Source organism: Acomys minous (genome assembly GCF_964271855.1).
Source record: "Acomys minous genome assembly, chromosome: 15".
Taxonomy (NCBI): Eukaryota; Metazoa; Chordata; class Mammalia; order Rodentia; family Muridae; genus Acomys; species Acomys minous.
Genome location: NC_140497.1, coordinates 74,322,396 through 74,348,049, shown reverse-complemented (window position 1 = coordinate 74,348,049; position 25,654 = coordinate 74,322,396). Strand labels below are relative to the sequence as shown.

The 25,654-nt window shown below is 43.1% G+C and overlaps 2 protein-coding genes across 11 annotated transcripts in view; one reads left to right on the top strand and one right to left on the bottom strand.

Moving 5' to 3' along the window:
• Nucleotides 1-156: 156 nt before the first annotated feature.
• On the top strand, nucleotides 157-19,597 carry NUP54 (nucleoporin 54). 2 transcript variants are annotated; one of them, XM_084760172.1, is made up of 13 exons: nucleotides 157-421; nucleotides 1,064-1,225; nucleotides 4,084-4,167; nucleotides 4,250-4,399; nucleotides 6,733-6,959; nucleotides 9,618-9,805; nucleotides 10,577-10,773; nucleotides 12,296-12,350; nucleotides 12,728-12,821; nucleotides 15,571-15,678; nucleotides 17,189-17,308; nucleotides 17,597-17,707; nucleotides 18,800-19,597. In XM_084760172.1, exons 1-13 carry the CDS (start codon nucleotides 355-357, stop codon nucleotides 18,926-18,928), a joined length of 1,692 nt encoding a protein of 563 aa, XP_084616298.1. In that variant the 5' UTR covers nucleotides 157-354; the 3' UTR covers nucleotides 18,929-19,597. The 2 variants fall into 2 exon arrangements, with proteins under 2 accessions (XP_084616298.1, XP_084616299.1); XM_084760173.1 differs by lacking the exon at nucleotides 1,064-1,225 and having other exon boundaries at nucleotides 160-421.
• Nucleotides 19,598-20,567: 970 nt separating this feature from the next.
• Nucleotides 20,568-25,654, bottom strand: part of ART3 (ADP-ribosyltransferase 3 (inactive)) — an 84,249-nt gene continuing 79,162 nt past the window's right edge. For 7 of the 9 annotated variants that reach the window (XM_084760188.1, XM_084760185.1, XM_084760192.1 and 4 more), the window contains 4 exons: nucleotides 25,260-25,292; nucleotides 23,461-23,514; nucleotides 22,399-22,431; nucleotides 20,568-20,898 (listed from right to left, as the gene is read on the bottom strand). In XM_084760188.1, coding sequence (XP_084616314.1) covers nucleotides 20,771-20,898; nucleotides 22,399-22,431; nucleotides 23,461-23,514; nucleotides 25,260-25,292 — 248 coding nt within the window. In that variant the 3' untranslated portion in view covers nucleotides 20,568-20,770. The remainder of the gene's footprint in view (nucleotides 20,899-22,398; nucleotides 22,432-23,460; nucleotides 23,515-25,259; nucleotides 25,293-25,654) is intronic. The other 2 variants (XM_084760191.1, XM_084760193.1) reach the window with 1 other exon arrangement.

Here is a 25,654-nt window from a genome sequence, read left to right as displayed (position 1 = left end):
GGAAGGCCCACTCCTCGGAGGTAAGGGCAACATCTTCACGCCCTAGCGCATGCAGTCCCCGCAGCCTGCCACCGTGCTAACTCCACGCCCAGCTTCCCATCACCTCCCCCTCCGTTGTGACGCCCCACGCCACGCGAAGCCACAACACACCCCCCGGAAGTGAGCGGGACGGAGGCGTTCCCGTTCTACCCTCCACCCACTCCCAGCCTTGGTTCCCTTCCTCCTCCGCTTAGGTCCGAAAAGAGGAAGGAACCAATGGTAGGGCCCGAGGTTTCCCAGCCGGACGGAAAAAGCGGAGCGCACTGAGCGGAGCGCCGCGGGAGCCCGGACCAACCTAAACGCTGCTCCCGCGACATGGCTTTCAATTTTGGGGCTCCTTCGGGCACTTCTGGCACCTCTGCAGCCACCGCGGCACCGGCGGGTAAGTCAGCCCGGGGACCTTCTTTCTCCAAGGAACGGAAGCCTTGGGCCCGCCCCCTCGGTCCGACACCACCTGGCTAGGGATCCTGGGGTTGCCCTGGCACGCGGGACATCTTGGGGGGGGGGGGCGGCATGTGGAAAGGTTGGGCGGCGGAGGAAGAGGCTGGGGGTGGCGGGGGGAGGCTGCGGACTGCTTAGGCTCGGCCTGGGGCTCGCCCGGCGCGCGCGTCTAGCGTGGCCCGGCCGCAGCGTCGCTTCCCGCCATCGGAGAGTCCGCCCCGGAGAGGCCGGAGGCTACGCCCCTCTCCCTTCCTGGGACCCTGCGTCCCCCTAGTCCGCCTGGGTCTCCGGGTCCAGAGGGGGTAAGACTGGAGCCAGACTGCTCCCTCTGTCCCCTTCTTATCCCGTGGGTGGGGGGGGGGGGAGGAGCGGGGGGAGGGGATGCTCGGCCCCGGCCCCAGGTGTCCTTCGCTCCTTCTGTCTGTCCCCAGACCTCTGCTTTCTTCACCCGATCCAGCGCCGGTCAGGTGTGTTCACGCTGTGAAACCTATTTTGCTGATTCTTACCTTGCTTTCTTTTCCTTGTCTCTTTCCCTCCTTCTCACCTTCTCAAATTTTTGTTTCTCTGCCTCCACGCCAATCAGGATTTGGTGGGCTTGAGACTGCCAACTCCACCGCCAGTGGGTTTAATTTTGGGGGTTTCGGATTAACTGCTAATCCTGCAGTGAACTTTAATATTGGGAATTTCGGTGTTTCTACTACCTCGGCGACTCCTTTCAATTTTGGTAACAGTCTGGCGAGTGCAGGTAGATACTGCGGGTCATGTGTGTTAACGAGTGTCGGGGGCAGGAGTCCAAGAATGTTCCGATGTTCCTAGAGTTGGGGGGGAAATGGCACGTGTCTAATAAGGACCGGGGTTCGTTTCCTAAGGTCAAGTCAAGTGTATATAAGTTTTTGACTGTCTTAAAAGATGTGGGGTTTTGGAAAGCCTCGAGAGATAGAATGTTCCTTTGTTGGGTTTGCATTTAATCCTACAGAGTACAGCTTCAAAATGATACGAATTTGGAATGGAATTTATTTAGGATAAATGTCTTTCAAATTATTAACTGTAGTACAAGCTCAGTGTTTCCCTGGGATTCTTGGACTCCCGCAGTCATTTTCCATTTTTTATACATATTTCATCTGAATTTCATCTTACTGTCCTTGTGTTTCCAAGAGAAACAAGTCTTATACGAACAGCAGTGACCCGTTTTGTTTCCATCTGTATAAGAATTTTTTTTCTTCCATCAACTCAACACATTAGGATGTATTTCTATGATACATGCAATTGCTGAAAGAATCTACAATTCTTTGCTGGATTTTGGGGAAATTCCCCATGAGCAGTTTAATTTACCAGATGACATTGAGTCTTAAGAAGTAGGCTTGACATCCTTGCATTCAAAAAGAATAATTAAGTTTTTTTTTTTTTAATCTGTGGGTTGTTTGAAGATCCTTAAATTTTTTTCAGTTTAAAGTAGGCTTATGAGTTAAAATGACCCTTAGAACAATCTTGATCCTTGGCTGCTCGTATATGAATTTACCGTACATAGTCTGTTATGTCACTTCGGCCCATGCCAATTATTTGCATTTGGTAAACATTACTTCCTAAACCTACTTGGAAAGTCGGGTGTTTTTGTCCATTCACTTGACTCTGCATTGTTTATGTCACCCTATCCTGTGAGTTGAAAATAATGTGGGAAATACTTGAAAATTCCAAAGATAAAGTGCCCTCGGAGTGTTTACTTTTCCTCCTTTGCTTAAAATTGGCACTGGGCAAAACAAACCTTATTTTGAAATTTATGTTTCAGAATAAAGCAAACCACATGGTTCAACAGCAACAAATAAACCTGTTTGTATTTGCTTGGTTTCACGTCCATTTGAAGTCCTCATTGTTGAGTTTTGAGTTGTACAAATATAATTGTGTTTTGATTGCTTTCATATGTTAATGAACTTGGCCTTCATCAAAGCGCTTTAACAATTAACATGTTTTTGTATCCATGCAGGTTGCCTATTATTAGTAAGGCATTTTTGATAACTTGAAACATGATAAGATACTGACTAGAGGTTTTATTATGTAGCCAATTTGGATAACATAGTTATTCTTTGAAAGCAGCAAGTTAAAAGGGGACTAAAGACAGTACTTCTTATTTTAGGGGTTTCATCAAGATGTTTAGTCAGCAGTAAGGTGGGAGAATCTGTAAGATACATGTGTACAATAGCCTGTTCAATAAATTTCCAAATCTGAATTGTATTGTTAAGGGTTTAAGAGTATAGCATAGTGGTAGATCACATGTCTGCCTCATGCCCGCAAGGTCCTGGTTTTGATGCCCAGCACCACAAAATTGATTTAAAAATTGTTTAAATTTTTTGTTGCAATAGCTTATCATTGTGTAGTTCAGGCTCATTTAAAAGTTGCAGTCCTCCTGCGTTAGCATCTCCTTTGATGGGACTACAGGCGTATACTATTATGGGTATACTATTATGGATATCTGTTGCGATCTTGATGAGGCTGTCTTACAAGAAATTTATGAGGTTCAGGTTAGAATCTCAGAAAACTGGTTTGTAACTCAGCATGTATGGTTCTGATGTTGTTTTGAAAGTCTTTGACAGCGTAATTATAACTAGGTAACCACTGCCAATACTTTTTTAAAATTTGGGCCGACATTTTATTCTATTCATATATCTTTAGATGTGTTAAGGTTAATTTGTTTCTATACTTAGTTAAAAGTAAACTCTGCCAGGTTGCCACAAGGTGATGCAGAGGCCCATTTTGCCACTCCTCCCCTTGTTTTTTCCTTTACTTCCTTCAAGAAAGGAAGGTAAGCCTGTTGGTATGTTTCCTTTGAAACTGCTTCACACAGAGAGGAGAAGTGTAAGCTAATATAAATGTTATTTAATTCACGAAAATTAAGGTTGCAAGTTGGCAAAGCCATCTGCTGCCATCATATGCTTGGCACTACTTTTTAAACAGTTGAATTCATTGCAAAACAAAAAAGGTGAACTAGGGGTATCTGAAAGGACTGTAAATGGGCCGTAGATGGAGTTCAGGGTAGGGCGCCTACCTAGCCATGTGTTCAGTCCCAGACACTGCAAACCTCCAAGGTGTTAGACAAAGAACACAGAGTACTGTTTCTGCGGGGGAAGGGAGAAGCCAATGGTGACACTCTCACACACTTTACAGTAGTCTGCTGGGATCTAGAGTCTGTGCCACGTTTAAGGAATTCACTTTAAACTGCTCCACTATCAGCAGACACTTAGTCTCATTAATTTTATTAATTTAAATCATATGTGTGGGCACTGAATTTGTAATAGCTAGTCTAAAAGTTCATGTATATCATTTTAGAGTTATTGGCAAAAGTTTTTTTTTCTTCAATCATGTTACTCATTTAGTTAAAGGAAATGTATTGCATTGTGATATTTCTATTTTAAATTCTTGGTCATTTATTTCTTGCAATGTATTGACTTTCTGATTAGTAATGTAGAATTTTTTAAATTATGTTTTTAAAAAAGAAAATTTTAGATCAATATGTCCATTATATTTAGCAACTACTTACAAAACAGTTTGAAGACAAAATTGCCTCTGTGTGCACTAAAAGACCTTTATATGTTACCGTTTTCTAACTAGGTGGGTTTGGAGGATTTGGAACCACCACCACAACCGCAGGTTCTGCGTTCAGCTTTTCTGCCCCAACAAACACAGGCAGCACAGGTAAGACTGTCAGCCCTCATCTGGAGGTGTCATATGCTAAAGGTTAAAGACATTGTACTAAATTCTGATTTTTCATTCAAAGGCCTTCTCGGTGGCACTCAGAACAAAGGTTTTGGCTTCGGTACTGGTTTTGGCACAGCGACAGGAACTGGCACTGGTTTAGGCACTGGTTTGGGAACTGGACTTGGATTTGGAGGATTTAATACGCAGCAGCCACAACAGCAGCAGACTAGTAAGTGGGATTTTATCTTCAGCTGTAAACATGTGGCAGCAACAGCTAGCGCGCTTGCTTCTAGTACAGACCGTCTTAGTTTTAAGGATTATACATATATTCCAAAGAATTCCGAAAGCTACTTTTATACTTATGCCTGACAGAAATTAGGGGAAAGACTGATGGCACGATCAGAAGTGTAAGGGCCCTGTGTTTGGGGGCATTACATTTTACTTTTGTTATTTCTAAAAACAATGCAAGTGGAGGAATCTATCAGGATATGACTTATTAGACTGTATATGTGGGCACACCCTTGTCATGTCAGCCACAGTCTGAGCAGACTCCGTGCTTTCCTTTAGGCACTGCTGCGCTAAGGAATGTTGTCCCGTCTTTTACAGTCTCTTCCATTCCTTTGTAGTTCTGTCACTCAAGCACGTGACCATGACTGTCTAGCTCTGTCATTCTTAGATCTCTGCAGATTCATGAAAAAAATGGGATCTTTGTCTTGAAAGTTACTGACGTCATTCTTGCAGTCTTCGTCCTTCGTATCTCCTGACTGTTGAGTGGGCCCAGGGCCTTATTTATATAGCTAGTTCAGCCTTTTATTTGTAAGGCTGTGTCATGCATCCTTTATCAAGAGAGCTGTAATCTCTAAGTCTGTAGCAGCCCTTGGTAATTATTTCCTAGCTCAGTTAGTTTGTTAAGGCAAAGAAGTAGTAACGTCATCTGGATTTTCCTTCTGTCTGTTCACTGGAATTCATGTCAGGACTGTCACCTCACCTACGTGGCTCTGGTTTTTTAATGTTGGGTAATGCAGTCAGCTCTGTGATCCTCCTTAATTGTTCTCTGGTATTTTTGGTTTGGTTTATTTTTTAGTTTTTTTTCAAAACAGGGTTTCTCTGTGTAAAACAACCCTGGCTGTCCTAGACTGGCTTTGTAGACCAGGCTGGCCTTGAACTCACAGAGGCCTTCCTGCCTCTACCTCCCGAGTGCTGGGATTAAAGGTGTGTGCCACCACGCTTAACTGGTCTCTATTTTTTGAGATCAAGTCTCTCACTGGAGCTGGAGTGTGCTGGTTTGGTTAGACCAGCTGGCCAGCAGATTCCCAGGATCCCCCAGTCTCTGCCTCCCCAGTGTGTGCTGCTGCACCCGCTTATGTCCTCAAGTCTTTATGCTTGCATGGCAGCCACTCTGTCCATGGAGCCAGCCTCCTCAGCCCCTGTCTGCATCTTAATTGAAGACATAAGACTCTTTACACTTATGGTCCTTATTGACAGTTACATACTAATTTCTCTATTTTAAAGGTTGGCTAATGTTTGATAAAGTTTGTTTCCTAATTCTTTTTTAAGAGTTTATTAGTATATATACAGTGCTCTACCTGCATGTACACCTGTAGGCCAGAAGAGGGCATCAGATCACATTATAGATGGTTGTGAGCCACCATGTGGTTGCTGGGAATTGAACTCAGGACCAGTGGAAAAGCAGTCAGTGCTCTTAACCTCTGAGCCATCTCTCCAGCCCATCTCCTAATTCTTGTTTAATCTATTCTAGTAAGATTTAGTAAGTGCCCCTAGGTCTTTTGGGGCCCTAAACATTTTCAACATTTAAATGAAATCCTATTATTCTATGAGCATAATGTGTTGTGTTTTGTTTTTCCTTTTTAGATAGGGTCTCGCTCTGTAGCCTAGTTGGTGTGGAACTCACTATGTAGCCCAGGCTGGCCACAAACTCCAACCAATCATCTACCCGTTTTCAAGTGCTGTTATTATAGGTGTGAGGTGCTGCCCATGGTTGAACATGCTGTTTTCTGTTTAACCCTCTCAGTTATAACTTGAAAGAAAAACTTTGAATTGTGACACTGTTGTTTTACTTTAAAGTCCTTCTTGTCTGAGATGCCATCAGCTGCACTAGCTCTGAAGCATCTGGTCTCCGTGTCTGCTGGCTCTGACTGTATGTAGCAGTCTCACCTTTTTTCTAACTGTGCCACTAGTTTGGGTTATTGTAGCGTCTGTTTTAGCCACGCCCTCTTCCCTGTACTTCAGAGCGGTCCATTGCACTTGAGACCTTGACAGCATCTAAAAATGGTCTGATTCTGAAGTCACTAAAGTGAGCATCCACAAGGTATTGCCCATTAGTCTTCTTTCAGCCATTTCCAGTCCAGCCCCCTGACATTCTTAGAGGCTTTCTGGACCGCCAATGCTCGTTGCTTTACCTGGTTCTTTCCTATCCTGGCTGTACTCTCGCCCATAAGTCAGAATGTGGACAGCTAGGAATGGGGTGTTATTTTGCTCACCATACATTGGGTCTAAGTTTTCTGGGCTTGTTTTTTGTTTGTTTTGTTTTTCCTTTTTAAGCTTTAGGCGGTCTCTTCAGTCAGCCTACACAAGCTCCTGCCCAGTCCAACCAGCTGATAAATACTGCCAGTGCTCTTTCTGCCCCAACGTTATTGGGAGATGAGAGAGATGCTATTTTGGCAAAGTGGAACCAGCTGCAGGCTTTCTGGGGAACAGGAAAAGGCTATTTCAACAATAACATCCCTCCAGTGGAGTTTACACAGGAGAATCCCTTTTGCCGATTTAAGGTATCAGTTATGTCTTTAATCTTCATTTAAGGAGTGGATATAAAAGAGACAGTAACGTTCACATAAAAAAGTGGTTGCTTGGTTTTTTAGTATTTCTTAAAAATGGTGTGATTATACTTTTTATTTTTGGTTTTTCTGGGGTTCTGTTTGTTTTTTTGGTTTTGTTTGTTTGTTTGTTTTGTTTTTTGTTTTTTGTTTTGGTTTGGTTGGTTGTTTTCTGAGGCAGGGTTTCTCTGTGTAGCCTTGGCTGTCCTAGACTTGCTTTGTAGACTAGGCTGGCCTCAAACTCACAGGATCTGCCTGCCTCTGCCTCCCCAAGTGCTGGGATTACAGGCGTGTGCCACTGTGCCTGGCTTTATACTTTATATTTTAAAATTACAAAATTTATAAAGTTAAGATAACTTTTGAAAAAGTACTACATATGGTTCAGAGTGATCCTAGAGACAAGACTAGGACTGAGGAAGAAGGTGCTGGCCAAAGAGGGACCATGGTAAGCTGGCTGTAGTGGCTGTGGTGGTGCACACCTGAGTCAGCTCTCACGGCGGGACGCAGGAGGACCAGGTGTCAGTCATGCTCAGCTGCAAAGCAGGTTGTAGCTAGGCCGAAGCTGACCCCCTCTTAAAAGCCCCCAGGGCCAGCAAGTGACTCAGTGGGTAAAGGTGCTTGCCCCCAAACCTGATGGCCTGAGTTTGACACTCTCCCTAAGCCACATGGTAGAAGGGGATGGACTCCCACATGTTGTCCTGTGACACCATGTGTGCGCCATGGCATGCCCCCTCCTAAATAAACATAAAAACAAAACAGGAGCTGTGGTCTGCTTGTCACCTTAAAGGTTACTAGACTTAGGTTGTTTTCTTCTAATACTGGTTAAGGAGTGCCTCCTGGTCAGTGCACGGCATTCTCCTTGCCCTGTTGCTGTTGTTATAGCGATATGCCAACGGCACTAAAACAGTAATGGCCATTGTCTTTGTTAGGCCTCATTGTCTGTAAACAGACCATCCTATTGGCACCTCACCTCAGGTAGCCTGCTCTTTAGACAGTGGAAGTGGTCAAGTACATGACCAATGATTTTTCCCTCAAAGAAAAGCTGACAGAAGAGAGGCTCTTCCTATAACAGCCCAGGCCGACCTTAACTCACAGTGTGGCCAAGGCTGGCCTCAAACTCCTCATCGTCCTACTTCAGCCTCTTGAGTGTTGGGATTGTAGGGCTGCACCACTACACCCGGCTGGCAGTGTATTTGCCATAACAAATCAAGATATTACAGTCAAGTTTTATACTCACCCTGTTGGGGGTTTGTTTGTTTGTTTGTTTTGGTTGGTTGGTTGCTTGGGTTTTTTGTTGTTGTTATTGTTTTGTTTTGTTTTTTAGCATGCAGTGATGCTTGGGAATCAAACCCAGACTCTCATGCATGCTAGTCACATGTTCTGCCACTGACCTTTACTCCAGTACCAGGGAAGTGTTGCAGATTTTATTTAGGTTTCTTGGACTTTGGAATATTTGTGTATGTAATGAAATACCTTGGGGATAGGACTCTTCTAAACAGGAAATTAGTTTACATGTCATATACAGCTTGTACATATAGCCTAAAGATAATTTTATACAATATTTTAGTGTGCTTGTGTGCTATGACCTCATACAAGGTCATATGTAGAATTTTTTTTAAACTTTGGATGTCATATTGACACCAGAAAGTTCAAAACTTCAAACACTTTGTAGTTTAGCTTTGCGCATTAGGGATATTTAATTTCTGTATCATCAGAGTGCATTTGTTGAAATTTTAAATATTGTTTAGCAATAAGGTATACAATAGTCAACATAGGTTGAAGTATCAGTTTAAAATCTTGTCTTAAAGGCTGCTATAAGCCGGGCGTGGTGGTGCATGCCTGTAATCACTCGGGAGGCAGAAGCAGGCAATTGATGTGAGTTCAAGGCCAGCATAGTCTACAAAGCGAGTCCAGGACAGCCAGGGCTACACAGAGAAACCCAGTCTTGGGAAAAAACAAACAAGGAAAGGTTGCTATATAGCATGCACAGTAAAATGTATAATGTACACATGAATGACCGCAAATACTTCTTTAAAAGTTATATATAAGTGGTAATAGAAGATAAAATCCCCCATATATAAACTATTTTTTTCTCCTACTTGATATTATGTAGTCTCTTACTCATTAAATATTACACCAATAACCTATTTCATCAAGTTTTATTACATGAAATTATAACATAATATTCTTTATAGCTAGTAACTTGACAGTGTTATTGTACATTAAACATACTTGATTTGTTAATTGTTTCTTTAAAATTGAGCTCAAGGTTCATGAATGAGATCTACAGTGAAGTGAGAGCATTCAGTCCATCACTTCTGCAATTGTATTTATGGTAGAGTTGTTAAAGTGAATCAGAAACCTCCAAAAATACATGCATATCAAAATCCTTCAGAGAAAATTCTTTAGTTGGCATGTTGGAAATGTTAACTTCACTGTTCGTGTTAGTCTTGGGAAGTGGAGTTTTGTTTATAATAAGCGATGTCATCGGGGACAGGTGGTGGAGAATGACCTCATGTTACCATCTCTACCCTTTCAGCAGATGCTGCTGTCTATGAAGCCTTGGTATAATCTGTTCACACTTTTGAGGTTTTTATTTTGTTTCTTTCACAGGCTGTGGGTTATAGTTGTATGCCCAATAATAAAGATGAAGATGGACTAGTGGTTTTAGTTTTCAACAAAAAAGAAACAGATATAAGAAGCCAACAACAGCAGTTGGTAGAATCATTGCATAAAGTTTTGGGAGGAAACCAGACCCTTACAGTCAATGTGGAGGGCATTAAGACACTGCCGGATGATCAGTAAGTATACAGACATATGACTTGTTCAGTGTGGGTTTTGTTGCTGCTGAAACACGAGTCTTAGCAGAACGTTGATTTAAGTTGGTGGTTACTACGTATGTAGATTTTCATTCATTCAGTGGGGAGCACCAGGGCTGCATGCAGATGAATGCCATAAGGTGTTAACTGAAACCTTCTGATGACTGTCCGGGGTGTTTGGTTTGGTTTGGTTGCTGTTGCTGTTGGTGGGTTTGAGACAGTCTTGCTTACATAGTACTGGCTATTCAGAAATGCACCCTGTAGCCCAGGCTAGCCTTGTCTCGTCTCCTGTGAGCTGGAGTTACAGACATGCAGCCCAGGTCCAGCCTGATCTCTGCTCGTTCGTGGACAGTGCCATTGCTCTAGTTCCCATGCCCTTCTGGCGTTTTCTTCTTGGGTGCAAGATACTTTTCCATAATGGAGGTTAAATGAATTACATCATTATTGTTAGTAATATCCAGCGACTAACTCAGGTTGCACTGCTTGGGTCTTGGTTGCAGCAAGCAGCCCATAAGTTATGGCAGAGCCACGAGAGCAAATAGTTCGGGGGAGGGGGAGCAGGAGTGTCATAAACATTTAATATAGAACTACACTGATGAGCACATCTTGTCAAAAGAGAAACTCTTATTTACCTACCTCATTTTGGCCTCTGTCATTTAAGTTGGCTTACAAGTATGCCTAACATTTGTAAGTTAGTATCTGTGCCTCGGGGTTATGTAGTCAATATGTTATAAGAGGGTTGTTATCCTCCAGGACGGAAGTTGTCATTTATGTTGTTGAACGTTCTCCAAATGGCACCTCAAGAAGAGTCCCAGCGACAACATTGTATGCTCACTTTGAACAAGCCAACATTAAAACGCAGCTGCAGCAGCTCGGGGTGACCCTGTCTATGACCAGAACAGAACTATCTCCTGCTCAGATCAAACAGCTTTTACAGAACCCTCCTGCTGGTATGCGCTGGAGCCAGGGCTGGTTGGTTGTTTATACGTGAGCTTATCACATGTCTGCTTATTCCGAATGTATATTTGTGTTGAATACTTGTGTTTTAGTCATGAGAAATTTTAAATTATATAGCTAATATGTTTATTAGAAATTTGGTGGAAGTGATAAAAATAATTAGTAATCCACCTACCGACAGGTAATTCACTTGAAATGTTTTGGGTCTTTTGATCTTTGTTTTAACTGAATACTTAAGTAAAACTTAAAGTATTTACACTAAAAACAAAGTCTAGGTGTCCAAAATAAGTAGACTGGTAATCTTAGTTCATCTCCCTTCCCCCAGAGGCAGTGGGCTTTGCTGATCTGTGTCTGTGATTTCTACATGTAAGCATGTGTGCAGTAGTAGAAAAGGTTCTGCTCTGTACATTGCTGTAGCCTGCCTTTTTACTGGTAGTATTTCTTAGGATTCATCATCTTAGTACATGAAAGTACATTTTATTCTACTTAAACATTATAAAGTATCCTACAGATCCATACCTTAACTTAAATTCCATATTGTTTCTATGTATTCACCATTCCAAAATAAGCAGCAGTTAACATCCGTGAAGTTCATTGTAGAGCACGTGGCTATGTAGTTTGTTAGTGTAAGATCTGCGTGTAGGGCTCAAACCTGTGTTCTCACCCTCGGGGAGGTGACACCCTGGACTGCGTAGTGAATTGAGGGCAGCCTAGGCAGCGAGTGACACTGTTGCTTCCCACCCCCTCAGACCACACAGCCCATGAGAATAAAATTCTGGCACTGTTGTGTTTGTTAGGTATATTGACAAATTGCCCTTCAAAGAACTTTCTACCAATGTGTTTATAATTGTAATGTAGTCTCTGTCTCTCTCTGTTCTGTCTCTTATAGCAACAAAGTAGTTAAAGATTATTTAGTCCTAGTCGGAATTTTCCTGATGACCAGGTTGAACATCTTTCCATGCGTGTTTGTGAATAGCCTTTTTCTGTCCTTCATGCATCTGCTGTTTGATTCGTTGTGGGTTTGTTTATGCGAGCCCTAGAGGGATTATCCTGCCTGTTGCAGATGCTTCCTTCTGATCTGTACTTATAAAATTTTGGCTGTGATCACTTTTGTTTTTGTTTTGTTTTTCGAGGCAGGGTCTCTCTGTGTAGCCTTGGCTGTCCTGGACTCATTCTGTAGACCAGGCTGGCCTTGAACTCACAGCAATCTGCCTGGCTCTGCCTCCCGAGTGCTGGGATTAAAGGCGTGCGCCACCACACCCGGCCTTGTGATCATTTTTTTAAAAAGTAACTCCTCATGCTCTCTGCTCTCTCAATCCTCTCTTTCTACTTTCTCTCTCTGGGGTACCCCTTTCCCCCTTTCCCCCTTTCCTTCTCCCCCTATGCACATTTAATAAACTCCGTATAACATTTTCTTAAAAAGTAACTCCTCGTTACAGTTTATGAACTCTAATTTTAAGAAATATACAAATATAACAAAAATATGTTTTAAAAGAATGTTTTTGTTTGTGGTAGGTGTTGATCCTATTATTTGGGAACAGGCCAAGGTGGATAACCCGGATTCTGAAAAGTAAGTGTATCACCCTCCTATTCCATATACAACTGATACTTACCAGAAAGGAAGCCAACGAATGTGGACTGTTGTGTTCTTGCATCTGCAGAGAGGTATTCTCTTTGCTTTTTAAATAGTTGTATCATGGTAAAGGCAGTGTGATGAAGTGCAGCTAGGTGGGCTGGAGAGATCTGAACCCTAGTCACCTAGTACAGTTGCTCTTAGAACACAAGTTTTTGACTGAGCTATATTTGCTCATTTGTAAAATAGGGAGGGTAAATAAAGTGACATAACTGCTGCATTTAGAAGGTCATTGTAAAACTGCATGAGGTCTGTTATGAAATATATCTCGTTGGTTTTGGTAATAAGTTCTGAAAAGTGACCTTGCACTTCAGGCTAATTCCTGTACCGATGGTGGGCTTCAAAGAACTGCTTCGAAGACTGAAGGTTCAAGATCAGATGACTAAGCAGCATCAGACCCGATTAGATGTAAGAGTTCCCTTTTCCTTCTCTGTCTTGAAAGTGAAAAAGAAAAGAGTGGGGGACGTTTTTACTATGTGTGCTATATCCTCCTACAGGGAACGAGTACACTGCAGACCAACAAGAACAGTTCGGTGCAGTTGCTTTCTCTATGGTAGCAGCCCCTTCATTTATACCGTTTTCTTTTTAATTTTATGTGTATGACTTACCTACAGAGATGTTTATACACCACATACAGTGCGGTACCCTTAGCAGCCAGGAGAGTGCATCAGATACCCTGGAACTGTAGTTAAAGACTGTTGTGAGTGTGCAGTTGAATGGGGGTCCTCTGGAAGAGCAGCCAGGACTCTTTAACATCTCAACTAACTCATGTTTTAGATTTACTCAAAGTCACCTTTTTTTTTTTTAAATTAATCCAAGCAGGACCAACCCTGATTAACTTATAAAGTCGAACGAGATCCAGCACAGTACGATGTCCTGACTGCGGATCCCTCCTCGTTCTCTTCCGTCCGTTCCGCTCTCATTACCTCATTAGGCAGGAGCGAGCGCACTGTCTACAAAGGGACCACTCTGTCGCCCGCCCGGTCTGTCGGGGCAGTTCTTTATGCTGACCGGGCCTTTCTGTGTGCGGTGACTGTGCGTCCTGAGATGTTTGCACATAGTTAATTTTCCTTTTCAGCATTTCTTTGTTGCAAATTCCAGCATGATTTCTCTGCATAATTTCCAGACACTTCATTGTGTTACACTGAATTCATCCCACCTTTAGAATGAATTGTTAGCTTCAAACTCACTGTGTAGCCAAGAATGACCTTGAACTTCTGAATCCCCTGCCTCTACCTCCCAAGTGCTAAGGTTAAAAGTATGTGCATCCCTACACCTGGTGGGACTTGAGTTTAACATTAAGTCATTTCATCCTTGGATATGGTGCAGCCTTTAACATTGAGGCCACCTATTCTTTAACTAGTTTGTAGAAATTCTCTTTAAAATCTTATACATTCTTTCTTGGCTGGTTCCCAGATTTTTAACAAATGTTAGTGATAAACACAGCAACCTAATTTTGTCCTTTGTCCCTCACAATGTCCTGGTGTTTCATTAAAAGTAATGAAGCCACACCTGCTGGTACTGGCCTATAATCTCACCTACTTGGGAGGCTTAGGCAGGAAGATGGCAAGTCCTGGGCAATGTAGATCTTGTCTCAAAAAATGAGAAAGGGGTTGATGGATGTAGCTCAGTAGTAGAGTGCTGTGTCACAGATAGTGGGCCGTAGGTTCAGAGCCCCAGTGTGTCCCCATCTCCCACCCCAGACAAAGGTGATCTACATAGGTGGATGTACTAAAGTAGCTTGTACAACCTTTTTGTCCTCTTTAACACTCCAGTAGCATAGAAATTAATTATGATAGATAAAATAATAGAATTAAGCCTGATTGGAATACTGTGATGTAATGGAGAGACCATAACCTGTGTTTTGAGCTGGACAGTTGTTAAAATGCTGAGCATTATGACCTGATTTCAGTCCGCCCCCAGAACCCACATGAAAAAGCCAGGCCTGTAATCTCAATGCTAGGGAGGTAGAAGTAAGCATCCAGCTTGGCCTCCTTGGCCACAGCTGAGGTTGTCCTCTGGCTTCTATACACACATGTGCATTGTACTCAAAGAACACGTGTGTGCGCTCACAAATTAAACCTTTCCGGTTATGGCTAAGATGGCATAGGGCGAAGCAGGAGGATTCTAGGGCAGACAGAAAACGTCACCAGCCAGAGAAAAGCACATGTGTTCACTTTTAGGGTTTGCATCTTGCTTTCTCTCTGCACCTTGATCATCCCTCCAGATGTGCCAGTGTATGGACTACACTGGTCTCCTAGCCCTGCCAGCCTCCGACCAAGCCTCCGTGAAACCTAAACCCAGGAGCCCACAGCATCTCACAGACCTGGGTGTTGGTTCTATTCCAAATTAATACTTATTTCTGAAATGTTATTGTTTTTAGCAGTATGTGTCCCATCACTAAATATCTTAAAAGAATCAATCTTTGAGTAGCATAATTTATTTTTTGGAGATGTAAGAGAAGGAAACAAAATACAGAATTATGGGTCTGGCTAATGGCCCAGCAGTTAAGACTGCTACAGAGGACCTAGGTTGGTTTCCTAAGCCATAGCAGGCAGCTCACAGCTGCCTGTAACTCCACCTCTAGGGGATCCAGTACTCTCTCTGGACTCTAATATCTCAGGTAGGATTTCCATTGCTGTGTAGAGACACCATGACCAAGGCAACTCTTGTAAAGGAAAGCATTTCATTGGGGCTGGCTAACAGTTTCAGAGGTTTAGTCTATTATCATGGTGGGAAGCATGGCAGTGTCCAGGCAGACATGGTGCTAAAGAGTAGCTGAGAGTTCTTCATCTTCATTTGCTGGCACCAGTAGACTGTGTTACACTGGGCATAGCTTGAGCATAGGAGACCTCAAAGCCTGCCCCATAGTGACAACACTACCTCCAATAAGGCCACTCCTCCTAATAGTGCCACTTCCTGTGGGCCACACCTATTCAAACCACATCTAATGCAACTTTACACACATGTATACACAAACACAGAGACACATACATATATACAAAGAGGAAAATGTAAAAACAATAATAAGATGCAGAAATTAAAGATAGCTATGTTTTGAGAGATTGGTCACAGTGTTATCTGAGAATCAGGCTTGTACATGTAGATGTGCCTGCTGTAGCCTACTTGACTTATCCTCAGACTTTTCTTTCAACAGATCATATCTGAAGATATTAGTGAACTGCAAAAGAATCAAACTACAACTATAGCCAAAATAGCACAGTACAAGAGGAAACTCATGGATCTCTCCCATAGAACTTTACAGGTAATAATTGAAATTCCCCCAGTGTTTATAAGATGTTTTATATGAAATGTAGGCCAAGTAAGGAATGTTTTTTAAATAGGAAAAAGACCCAGAAATGGGAGGAAAGTTCCTATGGGCAAGAGATGAGAGTAAAAATATTCTAAAGTTTGTATCTTAATGACAGGGTGACAAAAACAATTTTGGTACAAGGAAATATATAAAATCACCGATTCTTGGCTTCTTAAAATAAAAAACATTTTTGAGTACCAGGAGAGGGAATGTGGACTGTGTATTAAAGATTAAAACCAATTGCCAGTTTAACGGACAGAACGAAATAGCAGTAAGACCTGAAGTCATAAATTGTCATAAAAACAAGAGCTACCTATCAGATCCGAAGGCACGCAAACAAAAGCCAAATAATACCAGATAAAAATATAATGAGCTAATTGTTAAGAAACTATACAGATACTAAGGTAAGCTTGAAACCTGTGTGAGAGAGGCGAGAAACCCGCGGTACATTCAGAGTAACCGTGCAAAGGACTGAAAAGCTGTTCCTGTGAAGCATCATCAAAATGGATAACCGACTCAGAGAGAGGGATGCTGAGGTCATAGAGGCACTGTCACACAGGCCTAAGGAATAAGAGGCAGCGTTTTCAGATTTGAACCCTAGGGGAGATTAGCAAAAGTCATGTGCAGCGAAGTGAAGAAACTGATAACTGCCCAGAAAGCGGGACGGAGCACTACTAAGGCCCACATGGAATACCCCAGGCATAATTCTCATACCGTATATTAACCCATTAAAGGATACACCGCCCACGAGTCTGATCAGTGCCTGGGTGTTTTTATCATCCTGCAGAGAATCCCCATGCTCTCAGGAGCCGCTTACCTATTTATTTGCTCACATCTGTTGGCAGCCTTGACCTGTGCTTACTACATGTATGACTAGGAGATTGAAGAGACGCCCACTTGACCAGAAAGCTAGACATTTTCATTGAAGCTGTGTGTGGATGCTGTGCCGCGTGCCTATAAACCTAGCATTTTTAAGATGAGCAGGAGGACCTGGACTTTGAAGTCATCCACAGATCAAATTTGAGGCCACATTTGGCTACATGAGACCTTGTCTCAAAACAAAGTTTATCTTTTTTTCCAGTAGTCGTCAACTTCAAAAAAAAAGAAAGTTTACCAACAACATTGATTTTTAGCCGTGTTACTATGTTTTATACAAAGAACTTTATTTGACTGGGAAATCTAATTGGAATGAAGGCACTTTATTCAAGAGTAGGCATAAAGCACCTGGATTTTTTTATTTTTTTAATGTTTTGAGGCAGGGTCTCAGCTGTGCAGCCTAAACTGGCCTAGACCTCTCCTTGCTCCTCGGGCTGACCTCAGATTTGTGCTCTCCTACCATATAGCCTTCAAGTGTATTTCAAAGCACCCTTGTATTGGTTCTCAGCAAGTCTTTAACAGCTAATCCATAATTGCTTTTTAAACATGTTCTACTGGATAGTATTGATGTCTTTATCTTTTACAGGTCCTAATCAAACAGGAAATTCAAAGGAAGAGTGGCTACGCCATCCAGGCTGATGAAGAACAGTTGCGGGTTCAGCTAGATACTATTCAGGGTGAACTGAATGCGCCTACTCAGTTCAAAGTAAGCGCTTCTGAGTCTGCCCGGCCAGCAGTTGAGGTGGACCTGGACCCAAGTGTTAAGCAATCGTCCCGTTTCACAGGACTTCTGGGTAGAAGTCGCAAGCCTTAGCGTTTGTTCGCAGTAGTCAACACTTCCTAAAATACATCCTCAGTCATGGTTCCTTTGGCTCACATTAGTGCTTCAAACCCAAGACGTGGGAGTTTGAACTGGTGGTTTTGAAGCCATTTTTTCAAAACAGTCATTAGGAGCAGCTGTGCTTGCTAGCACTTGTTTCTGACTCACTTTTAGGGTCGACTGAATGAACTGATGTCCCAGATCAGGATGCAGAATCATTTTGGAGCTGTGAAATCTGAAGAAAGGTATTACATAGATGCAGACCTATTACGAGAAATCAAGCAGGTAAGAATCAGCTTACAACCTGGTATCTGTCGGGATGGCTATTCAACAGCAGAAATAATCTTTAGACTGTATTGAAATTGTGACCTTTGTAGACCCTTAAGTAACAGAAAATATGAAAACACTGCTTCCTCAAAAAAACTAAAAGTAAATTTAGCACGTCATCTGGCAGTTCTACATCTTGTTTGCTTCCAAGAGACAAGGTCTCACTATGTAACCTTGGTCGTCCTGCAACTAGCTATGTAGACTAGGTTGGTCTTGGACTCAGAGTCCGTCTGTCCCTGCCATTTGAGTGCTGAGATTTTAAGGTACATGCCAGCACACCCAGCCAGTTCTACTTCTGGATGGATATATATATATATATCCCGAAAAGTTGAAGACAGGTAACTCTACAGACATCTGTACAACTGTGTACATACACAGAGTGGAGTATTCCTCCCTCCTAAAAAGGTGCAACAACATGGATAGACCGTGAAATGTGCAGGCATACAAGGACAAGTATTGTACGATTCCCCTTCTATGACAGTGCAGAACCACCCAGTGATGTGAAAGTACACACATCTCTGTACACTAAAAATGGTCCACATACTGTTATGCCACAGTAAAGAGCCAAACCATCTCCGCCCAGAATGTTATCTAGATCATAGAAGCCTGAGTGCAGGCAGTGCTGAGGTCAGTGGGGTGGCAAAGCGCAGGGCTCCCCAGTCCCCTCAGCTGCATTTCATCACGTTCTAGAATGGGTTGTACGTGTATTAAATTGAGAGGCCAGACTAGGGATGTGGCTCAGTTGGTAGAATGTACAGAGCCCAGGTTTAAGCCCCAGCACCCCATAAACAGTGTGGTGGGTAGTGCACACCCACATCCCCGCATGGGGTGGGGTGGGGGACCCGGAGTTCTGTACAAATACAGAAATTACAATTTACAGATACTGTTGGTGCATTCTTGTTTGGCTTTACCTGGTTTTAAGGTGTATCTTGTACTACTGGTTATAGCTGTTTCACTGTGCATGCTTGTTTTTAGGTGCTAAGTACTGCAATGTAAGAAGCTTACAATTTAACAGAAAAGTACACTCACTATTATTTCCTTTCATTCTAGCATTTGAAACAACAACAGGAAGGCCTTAGCCACTTAATTAGCATCATAAAAGATGACCTAGAAGATATAAAACTGGTAGAGCATGGGTTGAATGAAGCCATCCATAGCAGAGGCGGCGTCTTTAGCTGACCGTTTACAAACGTTTCCAGAGGTTCATAAGATGCATCTTCTTGCTACATCAGACCTTCGTTATGATGACCACATGGACGGGGCAAAAGGGTCCTTTTCTTCACTGGGATGTTTGAGGTTCCTGAGAAATTACTGTACATTAAACCTGAAATAGTCACCACAAAGCTCTTCAAAGAGAATCTTTGAAAAATTTACATCTAAAAGCTGTATTTACTTTTTAAAAAGTATACTCTTACCCAAAGTACAAGTTCTGTTGTACATTTTACAACAGCATTAAGCATAGTCACAGTGCTTAATGATTATTTTCCATTCTGATTTTCCATAGCGCAGAATGAAACATAGCTACTTCCTACACAACAGAATAAACTAATTGTGTGGCTGGTGGAGACCATGCTGCAGAGTGTAGATGATTTCAGCTTTTTATATCTGTGAAATCATCTGGGGAGTAAAGAAAATTCCAAAGTTTTTAATGATTTGTGTGGTTTTCCTTTTTGTTCTATGAAGACTCTAAAATATATTTTTATATTATTTTACTTATTTGGAACTTACAGAAAATACCTAGCCAATTGGAATATAACAAAATCACCATTTTGCAAGCTTTTTTTTTTAACTTTTTATTTATAAAAGTGAAGTCCTTAAAATAAATTGTTAATTTGTAGTTTTATGTAATTCTGCCTGGTGTTTTATTTAAGGGCTTGTCAGTGCTGACATTTTGACTAGGGTGTCACCACTGACATTATATTAGCATCTGAAAACAATGGCTGAGTTGAACAACATAATGTGGTTCTTCCATAGTCTACCAACTTTAAATACAACTTCTGACTGCAGAATGTACCTGGGCTGTGGCTTGTTGGCACCTCTCCAAATGCTGTAACTACATCTGTGCTCTGTGGTCCATTTGGCTTACACTGAGGGGTATTAGGAGAGACTGCACGGTGAGTCTTGCTGATGTACTAGCACCGGGTGGCGGGGAAAGTGCTGTGTGTGGCTAGGATTCTCCTGGTGCAGATGATGTTACACTGTAAGGAATACAGTCTAAAACTTTCCGAGTTGACTGCTAGGATGTTATAGTCACTGCTGTGAGTTTGTGGCATGCAAGCATAACACCACTCTCCCCTGGGTTTTTTGCACCTTACTTCCCTGCTTGTTGCAATTCCAGTGGCTTTGGGAGAGAGTTTTCTTTGCATGAGCTCGTTTTCACTTAGGCTCAGAAGTTACGGAGTCAAGTGCAGAGAGGAGTGTCTGACGCTCTGCATACCCTTCCGAGGACAACCGAGCTCATCCTCAGTGGGTGGGCGGCTAGTCAAGGACCTCATCTCACCTTCCATGTTGCATGTTCGGATATTGCTAGCATAATGGAGATTTGCCAGGTTCATTTGGTAAGAAGGAAAGACAGAAGCAAACCTGAAGCAAGTGGGACAGAGAGGGGTCCCAGAGCTGGCAGTCTGACAGGGCCCCAAGTGGCCTCTACCTGCCTGCTTGGTCTCCTGGAGACAGGAGGCTGCCATCGCAGGAGCTCATTGTCCCCGGCTGCTGATTGGAGGTTTGATTCTCCAGAGAAGGAGACAGGTATTCCCATTTTTATTATGGCATTAAGTCGTGTTAATGGCTTTTAATGCTCGGCAATTCTGTGGGAAAATGTTTAATAAACGTAAAGGTTTTATTGAATTCAATCAAAAGTATACAGCTTTGGGGTTTTTACAATCCTAAAATTAATACAGAAATGTAAAGTTAATTCTATAACACTATCTGGACAAGGGACAAATATACAGTAAGTCTGCCCAAGTGACCTGTGGGGTCCCCATAGCATCTTTCAAATAAAGATTAAGATACCATTTCAAGCTATAGAGCAATGAGGCCGTTTACAGCAGAAGCGATGGTTAAAACGATGGATGCTGTGATTGATGGAAGGAGCATGTGACCAGAGGATGCAGAAGGGTGGGTTTTGGGACGTGGAACGGTACCTGGACCTGTTAAAGAGAACAGAGTCATGGACACATCAGTTTGCAGTATGTATAGGGTATCCTCCACCAGAGTAGGCAGTGCAATTGTGTGAGCAGCAACAGGCCAGGTTAGAAGCCTACTGAAAAGAGCCTCAGTCAGGCACGGGTGCATACATGCAGCTTCCAGGGTTAGGCCTAAATTTCCAGCTGTCTCCCCAGGGCATACTGTTCTATGTATTTTCTCAGATTTCATGGAGTTTTTTAATCTATATAGTTAGCCAAGACAGCTATTTCAGGTGCACTAGAATTTCTTCTCAATTCCCTTTCCATTTGCTTTAGATGATACAATGTAAAGTTTAACTCAAGTGTGTTGTTTCAAACCAAGACAGTGCGTGTAAGCAACTGGATAGAACTGCATCCTAAAACACAGCCTAGAGACTTGGGGGGTGAGGGTGTTGCCTCCACATGGACATGGCTTTGGGGGAGACTGGGTCCCTTTCAGCTGGTCAGCAGAGCTATCCGGGTGGCTTCCTTACACCTTTTTGTTTAAGCTGACGACATCACAGGGAAGGGAGAGTTCTGGGAGTTTCTCCAGCTGGGGTAACCGGTCAGGTTCCATACATGAAGCCAAGAGAACCAGCAGTGAGTTTCCTCGAGCTCCGTGTTGCTTTGCTTGCCAGAGTTGCAGACATGCGGTCGTGTGGCCAGAGGTAGGAAGGTGGGTCACGCGTGTCTCAGGATGCTACTGCAGACAGGTGGTCACAGTTGGCCAGTACTGCACTGAGAAGCAATCCTGAAGTTGTCCAGGGTGAGGTGTGGGTGGGCCTTACGTGTGCTAGCTCTGCCACTGAAGGAAACTGGGTTTTGTGTGTGTGTGTGTGTGTGTGGTTTTAATTTTTACTGTTAGGAGCTAGATATGAAACACTTGGCATAACTTTGTACAGTGAAACATGTTTTTAGTGTGCTACCAGTCACATGTAAACAAAAAATCTCTTTCAGTGCTCACACAGCCTGGAGGAGCTCGCCATGTAAACCAAGTATATTCTGATAGTTTTAAGTAACACTAAACAGTTTTTATCTACTGTCTGCTGTTTCTTCACTTTGATCTTACGTGGAATAGCTTCCAGTATGCCCTTAACCCAAGTTTTCACATAGACCTGTCTACTTTATTAACTTACCATTTATGCATTGAGACATGTAACTATAAAATATGTTGGAACATGCTAATTCCTTTAGGCACATCTTACTGCACATCTTACTGCATGGTGCTATGAAGGCTTAAGGAAATAGTTGCTGTTTTGAAAAAGGATGGCTTGAAAGAGCTGAAAATGTTTTCTGAGTGCAGTCTCTAGACAGTCAGTGGTCTAAAGGGAACAGATGCCCTCACCACATGCACATGCATCTGGATGATGTCACACTGTTAAGGCACCCCAAATGCATGCAACTTTGTCACCTTTTAATGAGAAAAAATTAGCTCCACATTTTTATATATTTCAAAGTATCAGCTAAAGAAGAGGCATTTCTTACTAAGATTGTCAGCATTTCCTTGATGTTTGTTTTCTAGGACGTAGAGAGATTCTGAGTTACTGCATTTATGTATTTTATCCACACAAGAAAGATCTCATAAAGATGACACATGCTTGTTCTCCCCTTGGGAATGGGCCTACAGCCAAGGGAAACTGGCCCAGAGCATGTGTGAGGTTAGGGATGGGTTTGATTTTACCCATGTTCTCTGAAAAATTTTCCCCATGAATGTGTATGTTTTCACTAAATGTGGTTTGTTTACCAAAGGAACCCTTTTCTGTATATTGAACCCAGATTGCCAAGTACAAGCCACCTGTCTTCGGCTTACCAAATGCTGGCATATCATGAAATTCCTGTGTTACCATCTTACAGTCCTACTAGGCAGAGCTTGTACCTTAAGGATGCTCCTCCAATCCTCTGTACTGTCTGGGGTACAATGCGCACAGAATCAGAAATGATGGATCCATGGGATCAATGTCTGACTCTGCTCCCAGCTGCTGTGCTGCACCACCACCAGGTGTGGCTAGCCTTGGCAAACATCTAAATTCTGACTTTAGGGGTCCAGAGTAGATGGGTGTTGGTCTGGCTGTCTCTTTTGCCCTTGTCATCCCTTAGTCCTCCTCTGAAAGAACAGTATCTTATCTTCCATCTTAGATGAACCTAGCCTTAAAAAGCACACAGTCTTTCAGTAGGGGCACAATGCATGGTCTCTGGTCAGCTGAGGAAGAGAAGACAAGCTGACAGTGCAGCATGGTCCTGCATGGGGATGCTGTACAGTGTAGCATGGTCCTGCATGGGGATGCTGTAAGGCTCTCATTGCCACTCTCAATAGTGTATTTGGATGGATCTCACCTTGCAGTGTCAAGCCGCCTACCCTGTTCTAGACTTTAGCAGCCTGCTCACACAGAAATGAGTTCCCAGCATCACTCCTCTGCCCCTTCTAACATCAGAATGAGATGTCAGAAACTCCTCAGACCCGGTGTCTTCCCCAGACCCTGAGCTATCTGAATGATGATGGTAAAAAGCTTAGAATTCCATGCACCTCCACCCACAATGAAGAATTACCAGGCTTTTGATCCGGCACGTGAAAATTTTCATCTGGTCGTAGCACTTGAATTCCTAAATGAACAAAAAGCATTTTCAGTTTACTATTTACTACTGTGTGTTACAGCCAGTAGTTTCATCATCAGATTCCCCTCTGTCCTGAAAAGTGGAAACATCTGTACTTTACAATGGAAGAAGCTCAGAAAAGTGATATAATTTAGTTGGCAGAGGCAGGTAGCAAAGGGAACTTAGCAATGCCAGCTTGTCTACACAGCTCACATTTGTTTCCCACACTCAGTTTAGAGGCTGCTTTTCAGACAGCCACAGACTTACAGACTGTGAAAACCCCACAGAGAGCACTGCAAGCTCAGGCCCAGAGACAGGAAGTGATGCCCAAAGACAGGAAGTGATGTAGGGGAACAAGGGTGTGGCTGCTCTAGTATCAGTGCCGGTTTAGGTCAGTTATGAAAGAGTTGCTGGACCTGCTTTCTGTGTCTATGCTCTGTGAGTTCTCAGTGACTGCGATGTTTCTACATGGCCTACTGTTTATGTAGACAGCAGCGTCTGGCAAAGATCACAACCATGGATGTAATTTAGCACATGCTAAATTCGAGAGGAATATAGCTCAACGGTAGAGTACTCACCTAGCATGTATAAACCCTAGGCTCAATGCCATTAAGTAATTAAATGAATAGTTAAATATTTTAACAGGTGATCATGCCCATAATGAACAAAATCTACAGAAGCAAATCTTAAGTCACTGTATGAGCCCAGCAGAACAGATATGAAGCAATGGCTTGTGGCTTTATACTCCTGTGACATTGCTGTGACAAGGGTGGACACATTTGGAAGAAGGCATTTGGAAGCACAGAGGCATCTAATTACTGTTCAGCACTGTCTGATAAAATGTGCCCTCTTGCTTTTCATCTCCTGCGACCCCCTGCCCCCCCAACCCCACCCTCCAACCCCCCCAACCCCCGCCAAGGAGCATAAAGCTCCAAGGAACTTCCAAGGAGTTTTACCAGAGTCAACTCTAGTTCCCTGATCACAGGAGCGCAGCCCCTCAGTGCTTGCCCACACCTGCCCCTCATACTTTAAATTTTTCTCATTTTCATGGTTGCTGTGGAAGGCAGGTACATGCATCATGGTAAATATAGTGGAGAACACCAAGGAAGTGCAGGCACTGAGGACCAGTAAAAGACCCTGGTCCTTCACTTGCATGTAATTGTGTACACAGTTCTTAGACTTCCTGCAGCACGTAATGATGACAGTTATAAGTCTTTGACCCCATGTTGGCATTTTAATTTTTCTCTCTCTCGTGTGTGTACCATTGCTTACTAGGAGGTAGAGAAGGTCCTGGAATTTTCTCTTCTAAATGAAGAACTTAAGTGGCCTCCGGTTGCCTCTGTGTTATGCGCTCTTGACAGCACCCAAGGCCCCCGTGTACTTCAGGCTTCAGGCTCTTGGTGGCACCGCTCTGGCTCCCTGAGCACTCACTGTGCACACCCACAGCAAACTAGAGGGGCTCGTGAGCAGCGCCTCACTGAGCTGCCTTGTTAAGGCAGGCCTGTGTGCTCAGAGCGGCATCTGCAACTAGTTCCCAGTAAGCCAGCCCTGAGCCGTGTTCCAGACAGCTAGCTGTCCTGCCCGGAGTCAGTACTCCAGCAGCCTGGGAGGCTCAGCTGCCACGATCTTCTCCAGAGAAATCGGTAGAGACAACTGGAACACCTCTGAAGAGAAACTACCACCCCAATCACCCCTTGCAAACACCCTCTGCAGTGCTCAGACCAGCTCACGGTATAAGGAGAGGGTAGCCTTACCTGGTAATCCGGTGGATGCAGTGTGTCTCCTATCTAAAGGCAGAAATAAACGCTGGTAAGTGTTCATTGAGAGGCATTGCTAACAGTCCCCCTTTCTCTCCCAGCTCCAAACTTTAACTAATAACATCATAAATGTAACAGCAACAACACTGTGAAGTTCAAATTCATTAAGCCAGGTCTCAGGAGCATCTATGACTCAGTTCTCATCACTCTAAATTTAGCTCATTAGAACCAAGTGTCCATTTTAAGAGATAACACCAGGCTGAAGCCTGCTTGGTTCAGCTCTGTTCTCTGTAGGTGTTGGCTCTGTAGGTGTTGGCTCTGTAGGTGTTCGCTCGGTAGGTGTTGGCTCTGGCTAGGAGTCTTCATTTATGCAAAAGAAACAGCTGTGGGTT

Coding starts and splice junctions, on each gene's coding strand:
- NUP54 (XM_084760172.1), top strand. CDS start 355: ATGGCTTTCAATTTTGGGGCTCCTTCGGGCACTTCTGGCACCTCTGCA. Junction 1,226..4,083: donor TAACAGTCTGGCGAGTGCAG/GTAGATACTGCG, acceptor TTTTCTAACTAG/GTGGGTTTGGAGGATTTGGA. Junction 6,960..9,617: donor ATCCCTTTTGCCGATTTAAG/GTATCAGTTATG, acceptor TTTCTTTCACAG/GCTGTGGGTTATAGTTGTAT.